This window comes from Mirounga leonina, unplaced genomic scaffold (assembly GCF_011800145.1).
Source record: "Mirounga leonina isolate KUSES-001 unplaced genomic scaffold, KU_Mleo_1.0 Mir_175, whole genome shotgun sequence".
In the NCBI taxonomy this organism is placed as follows: Eukaryota; Metazoa; Chordata; class Mammalia; order Carnivora; family Phocidae; genus Mirounga; species Mirounga leonina.
Window position 1 is genome coordinate 21171557 of NW_023270453.1, and position 9280 is coordinate 21180836.

The 9280-nt window shown below is 57.7% G+C and overlaps 1 protein-coding gene across 1 annotated transcript in view; it reads right to left on the reverse strand.

Annotated features, from left to right (window-relative positions):
- Positions 1-906: 906 nt before the first annotated feature.
- Positions 907-9280, reverse strand: part of IL9R (interleukin 9 receptor) — a 10520-nt gene continuing 2146 nt past the window's right edge. The window contains exons 2-9 of the mRNA XM_035022455.1: positions 9094-9277; positions 8676-8787; positions 8382-8560; positions 7796-7941; positions 7196-7403; positions 6575-6683; positions 5204-5288; positions 907-3711 (exon numbers count right to left, since the gene is read on the reverse strand). Coding sequence (XP_034878346.1) covers positions 3274-3711; positions 5204-5288; positions 6575-6683; positions 7196-7403; positions 7796-7941; positions 8382-8560; positions 8676-8787; positions 9094-9277 — 1461 coding nt within the window. The 3' untranslated portion in view covers positions 907-3273. The remainder of the gene's footprint in view (positions 3712-5203; positions 5289-6574; positions 6684-7195; positions 7404-7795; positions 7942-8381; positions 8561-8675; positions 8788-9093; positions 9278-9280) is intronic.

The following is a 9280-nucleotide window of genomic DNA, read 5'->3' on the forward strand; positions in this document are numbered from 1 at the left end:
ATTTACTTATTTGACAGAGCGAGAGAGCACAAGCAGGAGAAACAGTAGAGGGAGAGGCAGGCTCCGATGCAGGGCTTGATCCCAAGACCCTGGGATCATGACCTGAGCCGAAGGCAGATGCTTAACCATCTGAGCCACCCAGGCGCCCCATTTTCACCATTTTTAAGTGAATAAAACTAGCTTCCATTTTTTAGAGAGCAGCCATTTTCATGGGTGTGAAGTGGCATCTCATTGTGGTCTTCATTTTCATTTCCCTGATGTCTAAGGATCTTTTCATGTGTTTGTTGGGGTTGGGTTAGGCAGTGATCTATTATGTAGGACACCAAATAACATGCAGAATTTAAGAAAATATTTGGGAATGGAATATCTGCTATGAGTTTAGTATCCAGAATATATAAAGAGCTCTTACAACTCAACAATACAAGGACAAGCAACCCAATTAAGAAATAGGACAAGCAACCCAATTAAGAACAGGCTTGTCTCCAAAGAAGATACAGGAGTAGCACATGAAAAGATGCTCAACATCACCAACCATCAGGGAAATGCAAGTCAAAATCACACTAAGGTACCACTTTATACCAGTCAGAATGGCGATTTAAGGGGCCAGTCAGAAGAGCACATGACTTTTTTTTTCTTTTAATGTATTTACTTATTTTAGAGAGAAAGAGAGAACAAGTGGGAGGGGCAGAAGGAGAGGGAGAGAGAATCCCAAGCAGACCACGACAAGTGCGGAGTCTGACATGGCGCTCGATCGCACGACCCCAAGATCATGACCTGCGCCAAAACCAAGATCAGACACTTAACCGACTGCGCCACCCAGGCACCCAGGCATGGGACTCTTGATCTCAGGGTCGTGAGTTCAAGCCCCACTTTGGGTGTAGAGATTACTTAAAGAAAGAAACTTAAAAAACAAAACAAATTTAAAAAAAAAGGACACTAACAATAGTTGGTGAGGATGTGGAGAAATTAGAACGCGAGTACATTACTGATAGAAAATGTTGAAGTCACTGTGGAGAACAGTTTGGCAGTTGTTCAAAAATTCTAAACATGGAGTTACCATATGATCTAGCAATTCCACTCCTAGGAATATACACAAAAATATAGAAAACAGGTATTGAAACAAAAACTTTTACATGAATATTCCCAGCAGCATTTCTCACAACAGAGAAAAAGTGGAAACAACCCAAATGTCCAACAGAAGGGTGAATAAACTAAATGTGGTCCATCCACACAATGGAATAACATTTAGCCACAATAAGGATTGGGGTGCCGATACTGCAAAGTGGGTGAACCTCAGAAACACTACGCTGAGGGAGAAGGCTGTGCAGAAGGTCACATATGTATGACTGCATTTATACAAAATGTTCAGAAGCGGTGAATCCACAGAGAAAGGAGGTAGGCAAGGGGCTATATAGGATAGGTCACATGGAGAGCCCAGTGGGGAGTGACTGCTTAACAGGAAGGGGATTTCCTTTGGGAGTGAGGACGGTTGGACCATATTATGCATGTACTAAATGTCACTGAATTATACACTTCAAGAGTTATGGTTAAATTATGTGGATTTCACCACATTGAAAAACAAAGAGGGGCTGGCTCAATCAGTGGAGCATGGGATTCTTGATCTTGGGGCTGTGGGTTCAAGCCCAACACTGGGTGTAGAGATTACTTAAAAATAAAAAAATATTTAAAAAAAAAAAAGAAAGAAAGAGAAACCATTGCACATCCTCCCTTGCCCAGGAGAGTTCCCTCCCCTCACAGGCCTCAGTCTGACCTTCCAGGCCCTCCACAGTCCAGCCAGCCACGTTTTGGACACTTGAGCTCCAGCCTCGCCATGCCCCCAACTCCTCGAAACACTAGCCACATCAGGATTTCAGTTCCCAGTCACCTGCTCTCTGACCCCTTCAGTGCCCAGGGCTCAGCAACTTCCTCATCCCAAGGTCTTCAAACCTTGCTCTGCTGCACACTGGATCTCGGCACACGGTGTCCAAGGGTCGTCTCATCTCAAAAGGGGGACGCTAGCATTTCCTGGGCACGGAGGTGTGCAGGTGACTTGCTCAGGTGAACTCACAGCAACACAAGGAGGTATTGCTCGTCCTGAAGGGGCAGGCGTGGCTCACCTACCGTCACACAACCTCCAAGGGGCTGCAGGCTCACGCTCCGGCCCAAAGCCAGGTCTCTGGGTGCCACAGACAGAAAATATGTGACTCACAGGAACAACGTCTCTGGCCACACAGAAGAGGCGTCCCCGCTGTGGGGGTCACTTGTCACATGCGGGTGGCCTAGGTTCCCTGGGAACCCACAGGAGCCACACAGATGCTGCTATAATACCCCAGCCCAGGGCTCCCCAGGGGTCGGCCCCAGGAAGTGGATTCACGCTATTTTTTTTTTATCCTCGGTTAGAACTGAAGATGTCTGCACCTCATTTCCGTCTACACCCTTCCCGTTCTCTACCTGCTAAAAATACATTCTGGGTCCTGCCTCACCCCTGCTGACCACCATCTGGCTCCGCTGAGGCTCCCCACAAAACCCCGGGGGCTCCACAGGCACGCAGAGGGGAGGGGATGCCTGTCTGACGCAGAGGGGGCCTTTGCCTGGGGAGCCTGGGGCCACAGGTGCTTTTTTCTGTGCAGACCGCAGGGGTCACCAGAGCCCCACGGGGAGATGCCCTCTCTATCTGGGCACCCAGAGAGGGACCGGCCTCCATTTGATCCTCCCTTTCCAACATCAGCACCTCCCACCCCAGAAAGCCCAAGAGCAGACAGAGCCCATCCCCCTGCACCTCCTCTGGGCCCCTCTCCCGTCCAGCAGCCAGTTCTTGTCATCTCAGTAGGAGAGGTACCTCAGGAGGGCACGGAAAGAGGTCATAGCACCACCTCATCTGTGTCTGCTGGGAGCAAGCTGGCCCTTTAAGGGGGTGAGGGCAGAACAGGTGTGGGGCTAACACTCCCTGCTCAGAGGGGCTTTGATGGAGCCAGAGGGCAGGGAGGGAAGTGGTGGGCCCGGAGTGGGGGCTGGGTAGCAGGCTGCTGAGGGGAGGGGAGGGAGGAGGGGTCATCTGCCTGCCTGCCTCCATCCGGACAGGATGTCTGTGCAGGGGCTCCATTCTCAGAGAAACTTTAGTCCATTTTCCACAAAATGGACTTTATGCAGCTGGCCCAAGTCGGGGTCCCAGGTCAAACCCAGTAGGAGTGAAGAAAAGGCCCTGCGGTCCTCACGGGACGCATGCAGCGGGGTCTTGCCTCTCGCTGTGACCGACCCCCCAGGACTACTTCCTCACCAGGCGTCCAGATTCTGCTGGTCACAGGAAAGGCCACAGGCCGAGGCCGGGCTGGGCCCCGAGCTCTGGGTGTTTCCTGGGAAGGTGGAGGGGTGGCAGTCCCCAGAGCAGCCCAGGGCCCAGTAGCCGCCACTGCTGCCCTCTGGCTGTGGGGAAGCTGGCCTGCTGGGGATCGAGGGGGCCCAGTCCTCCTGTGGCAGGTAGGCAGGAGGCTGCCCTCTCTGTTCCACATGCCCAGCTAGCAGCACCGCCTCAGGGAGGCCGGCGCCAGGGCCCTCCTCCTCTTCCTCCAGGGCCACTGACTGCCAGGGATCCGCCGGGTCGTAGGTCAGCCACGCAATGACCTCCTGGACACCAGGCTCCAAGACTCCTCGTGGGGAACCGACACAGTCCTGGCTCGGCAGCAGACCGGTTCTGTGGGCCCCTATCCAGGTCTACAACAGAGAGCGTGGAGGGGGGGGGGAAGGGCTCAAGCAGCCTGTTTGGGACTCTCCCTGGAAGCAGCCTCCCCTCCTCCTCCAGAAAGGTCTCCTGACGTCCTCACCCAGAGTCCAAGCAACAACTATGCTTGGAACATTCTATCTTGCCTGCCATGTGCCCGCCCACCCTCAGCCCGGGACCCCGAGTCCCTTCAGGACCCTCAGCAATCCTCCACCTCCCTGCCTGGTGCTCACAGCAGCCTGACACAGGGTACAGGTGGTGACAGGTGCTGAGGACAGAGAAAAGCCCTGGTTGCTGCTCCAGGCACTCCCACGAGCTACAGACGCTGGGCACCCTCTCCTGGACCCCCCGCCCCCCCAACACACACACGGGGAGACGCTGTGGGAACAGCACCTTTGGGCTGAGGGCAGCAGACCTGGATCCCTCCGTGGAGCCACAGGAGGCCCCCACCTCCCAAAGGAAAGTATTTCCTAGGTGGGACCAGGAACCCCCACCAAATGGACCACACATACCTCACCCTCTGTCTGCCCTGATCCCTGAGAGCCGACCCGTGGCTACAGCCCACCACCTGAGGGGTCTAAGTAGCCTGGCAGGTGACATGGGTCTACAGAGGAGGTTTTGTGGGGAGCCCAGCGGAGCCAGATGGTGGTCAGCAGGGGTGAGGCAGGACCCAGCTGCATGCAGCCCAGATGACACATTCCAGGACGATCACCTCAGGGGTCTTGACAGTGACGGCCCCTGTCTGGGAGAAGGAGGTGGCCTCCACCAAGGACAAAATGCTCAGCTTTAAGCTTTGAGTTATACTTTTGGACAACAATCTTGAAACCTGGGCTCCCTTTTTAAATTTTTTTCCTGGGCTCCCTTTTGAGAGACACAAGGGGGAGGCAGGGGGATGGGGAAGGACCCCAGGAAGCATATCATCCCATCCTCTGCCCACAGTGGGGAACCCGGGACCACTTGGGGGAGCTTCTCCCCGCCCCCTCCCACCCAAGGGGCAGGGGCCACCAGGCCAGTGGGAAGGGCAGGGGTCTGATGTCCCACAAAGGGGGAGATGGGGGGTGTGCCAGCATGCTACCCGTGGGGACCAGGAGGGGCCAGGCACTCCCCAGTGACCCCCAGAGCAGGAGCCCACAGACCACTGAGGGCCCCAGGGACAGCACGAGCACCAGGCCCTCCCCACAGACGTCTTCAGAGGAGAAGCCGGGACGGGCGGTAGTTTGCACTAAAACAGGACCATGTACCTCCCAGGGGCTGCTACCCCAAGACAAAAAGAAACCCGCAAGAGAGAATAAAGCTAATTGTTCTGATGCATTTGAGACACAGTGTGTAAATTTAAACCCACTACGTATACCAAAAAAGCTCAAAGCACTGACAAAGGCCCCATACTAGCCCCCAACTCTCACCCGAAGCCCACATCCTGGGCAGGCCAGACACGTGGGCGACCCCAGCCCCTCCCCCAACCCCTGCCGTGGGCTGTGCACGCACCTGGAAGTCCCCATTGTGCACACTGTAGAGGGACTGGAAGAAGGCCCCTGGAGAGGGCACGTTGCGGTAGAAGCTTCTCTTCACCCTGAGGCCAAGAGAGGACAGCTGGAGGCCTCTGCACGCCCAAGGAGGGGTCCTCGGAGGCCCAGCTCCAGGAGGCGTGAGGCCCCCGTGGGAGCTTCACCCCCTTCCCGCCGCCCTGCCTCATCCGTGCTGATGCCTCTCTGGCCTCTCATTGGGTCCAAACCTGTTCTTGGGGCAAAACCCAACACGTGCCCCTGTGGCCTCCCAGGCTAATGACCCCGTACAACAGACTTACACCAAGACACGCGTCCTTTCCGGGGTGAGTAGTGATGGTGGGTTTAAGGCCACAGGGTGACTGTTGTGTCCTCATCCCACCTGACTCCTCCCTGAGCAACAGAGCCACGGGCCCTCCCACAAGGAGGTAGCCCAGGCCTCCAACACAACAGGTCCAAATCAGCCTCACCAGCTTCCCAGGGGAGGAAGCGGCCCCTCCAGGTCCCCACCTCGCAGATCACCGGTCCTAGCTCATCTGCCCCCTCAGCTTCTCTTCCTAAGGCCTGGTGGCTCCCTCCACTTTGTTCCCTCTCTGCTTCTCCTGCCCTCTCCAGCCAAATTGCCGCCCCCTGGCCACCACCACTGGCCTCCCGGTGGGTCCTCCCCATCTCCCTGTACCCCCAAACTCTATCCTCAAAATACAAAGCAGATCTTGTCGCACACCGTTTCCCATGCTTAAAGAGCTTTCCTCTGCTCCCAGGTCACATCTGGCCAGCATCAACACCCACACCCCCCAACACCCACACCCCCCCAACACCCCCACCCTCGGCCCTCACCACCCCCACCCCCACCCCCCCCCACCACCCACCCCGCTCCCTTAGGCCAACTTCCTCTCACCCTTTCTGCTGCCAGTCCGCACCTGGTTGGTCTCCTACGGGCCCCCTCCTATAACCTGACATGAGTGATTTACTCCAAATGGGCCCTGGGTCTGTTTTGTACTCTGGGGCGTTCACCAGGGTCCTGAGCACAGGACTATGTTTTCATAGGAGGCGTTTAAAAATCAGCAAACCACAGAGCACCTCCAGAGGCAGGAGATGAGGACCTTGGGTGACTTCGCCCCAGTGAATCTGGGTCCCTCTGAGCCTCTTCGGGGCCCTACTGCCCCCAACACACCTGACAAGTGGGGAACTCTCCACAGGTCCAGGGCAGAGGCTTAAAAACCCCCACCCCGTCCAGGACCAGATGGAGGGGAGGGATGGCTGGTTTGGCCCAAGATGCCCCACCTACCACACACGCACACGTGCACACAGTAACACATTCACACACACGCACACGCACACCTTGGCTACTGACCTGGGTGAAAGCTTGAACACGAGGTAGGTCAGGCTGGTCAGCAGCAGAAAGACGGGTATAGCAACAAGGGCACTGCTGTTGGGTTGCCCCCGAAGTGAGAACAGGGGGCCTGTGGGCAGGAAGGGCCAGGCTTGTGAGCCTCCCTGGCCCCAGGACGTTCCTTCAAATCCACACGGCAAAGCCCCCATAGGAGTGCTCTGGGCCACAGTGGAAATTTTCTCATAGGCCACAGGAGTTGTGTCATGCCTGCTCATGAATCACCCAACCCTGGGCCTCACCTCCTCCATCTGCAAGGTCATCAGGGCCAGTCACCCTCCCTAGCAGGTCACAAGGGTCAGCCCAGCCCTCCCGAGGAAGGTGAGACCATGTCCAGGCTCCAGAGACGGAAGCAGAGGCCCGGCGTGCCACCCTGGGCCACACTCCCAGGGACAGACAATAGCTACAGGTTCCAAGAAGCCCAACGCTTGGCAGGTGTTTGTTTCCTCCTTAAAAATCTCAGATCTCCAGGGGAGAGTGGTCATCCAGGGCAGGACCGCCTCAGGGAGGGGGCTCTGGGAGGGTGGAAGGGGGGACACTATGACGCATGAGGGAGCAGAGGCCCTCTGGGAGGGAGACCCCCACCTCGGGCAGGGCTCTGGGGAGAGGGGAAGCACACAGGCTGGCTCCATTCGCTCCACTGGCCCGCATAGCACTGCTCCTCCACCGTTTCATCCTCCAGGGTGGCCATCTGGACCCGCAGGCGGGCCTCATAGCTGGAACCGGGGTCCAGCTCGGCACCTTCGAGGGTGAGCCAGGTCACCCCGGCAATGTGAGCCCTGTGCCGGGCCTGCTGTGGGGTAGAGGACAGTTAGCAGGTGCGGAGGGTGGGACAGGGCCATCGGCCCTCAAGAACACACAGGCACACGTACACACGACCGCGCCCAGGCACGTGGGCACATGCACCCATGCACGCCACGCAGGCCCGTAGGCACACACACTCCCGACCCCCGTGCATACTGACGCACGTGCACGAACAGGCTCACTACACTCCCACCCCTATACATAGGCACAGCCTATGCACACTCACCTCACATACAAACACACGTGTGCAGTCACGCTCCTAGCTCTGATCACCCCCCTCCTCATTAGTCCAAGTTGACGCCCTCCTAAGTGCGGGGGGCGGGTGGCCCCGAGCTGCCGCTCCCAGGAGGGAGGCCCCTGGAGTAGCCGGCCCAGCTCTACCTCCCAGGCCTCTTCCTGCTTCTTGAAGGCCAGCTCGTAGCTGAGGAGGGAGGTCAGGGGCTCTAAGGCAGGACTGACGCTCCAGGTCAGGACACAGTAGTCAGAGCTGACGTTGCTCCGTAAGTCAGAGGGAGGGTCCAACTTCACTGAAACAGAGTGAGGGGACATGTGGCTGTGGCTGTCAGCATGCCCAGGACTGCGGGGTCTGAAGGGTGCCGGGGGCCTCACTAGCGGGCAGGTCTCTGTCTCCCAGTGAGGCCCCGGGTGGGACAAGAGCCCCTGCAGCCAGACAGGGTGATTTTCAAATCTTGCCTGTCTCTTCCTTCATAAGCTCCTGCTGGAAATGCTCCCCAGTGTCTTACTGGAGTCCTTCCTGCTGTGACTAAAGTGCATTTCAACCCCATCTCTCCAGCCAGCAGTGGGCCCTCCCCTCCCAGGGGCCCAGGCTGCTCCCAGCCCTGGGGTGTCTCTTAGTCGGGACGCAGAACTTTCACCGGGCCGTGGAGGTTAAGGGCAATGGGACCTTGCCCCCCCAATCCCCATGAAGCCAGGATGTTCCCGTCAAGGCACCCAGACCAGGCCTCACCATGTCTCCGGGGCAGGTACTGTGGGTCCACCAGGCTGACCTGCTCCCTCCCAGAGACGTAACGGTGGAAAGTGATGGTGAAGTTGTCGGAAGGCACGAGCACCTCCTCGGGCGGCAGCACCACGGTGCACTCACCGGCCCGGAAGACACATCTATGCTCGCTGCCCAGCGCGTGGTTGCTGGAAAGGGTGTAAGTCGGCACCAAGGGGCCACCGCACCAGCCCGGCCCTTGCTGCTGCTCCCGTGGGGCTCCCACCCTCATGGTCCTCCTGAAGCCTGGCCCTCCAACCTTACCTGGTGAAGAGAAGCCAGGGACTGGGGCCCTGACCCAGCTCTGGGGCAGACCAGTGGCAGTCAATCCTTAAGATGTTGTTGCTGAGGCAGGTGAAAGATCCAGCCCCGAGCCCTGGGAACAGTGAGGGTGTGGAGCCCACAGTGGCTGCTTCAGGGCAGGATTAGGACCTGCAGCTGACACTCTGACAGGGCAGTCCCCCAAGAATGATCCCAGCAGAAGGCATCAAGGGCAGGGCTGGGAGCTGATGGGCTCTGACCCATGAGGCATGGGTGGGAATGAAGTCCAGGCTGGTCCCTGGAGAACAGGCCCCAGCACGGTTCCAGCCAAACCCTTCCCTGTGGAGTGAGACAGATGACAGCCCTGCCCCCCAAGCTCTCCACCAACCCACCTCACAAGACACTACTGCCCAGCCCTCACCTCCTCCTTCTCCTTGGACGGAGTCTCCCAAGCCGACCCAAGTGCCGAAGCAGGTGCAGATCAGGAGCCAAGTGCTCAACTCTCGCATCAGGGCCTCACTCTCCAAGGTCCATCCTGCAAGGGACTGGGCTGAGGGCACCCCCCATGAGATCCTCCCCAGGAGGGCTGCTCCCTGTGGGGCATGCTC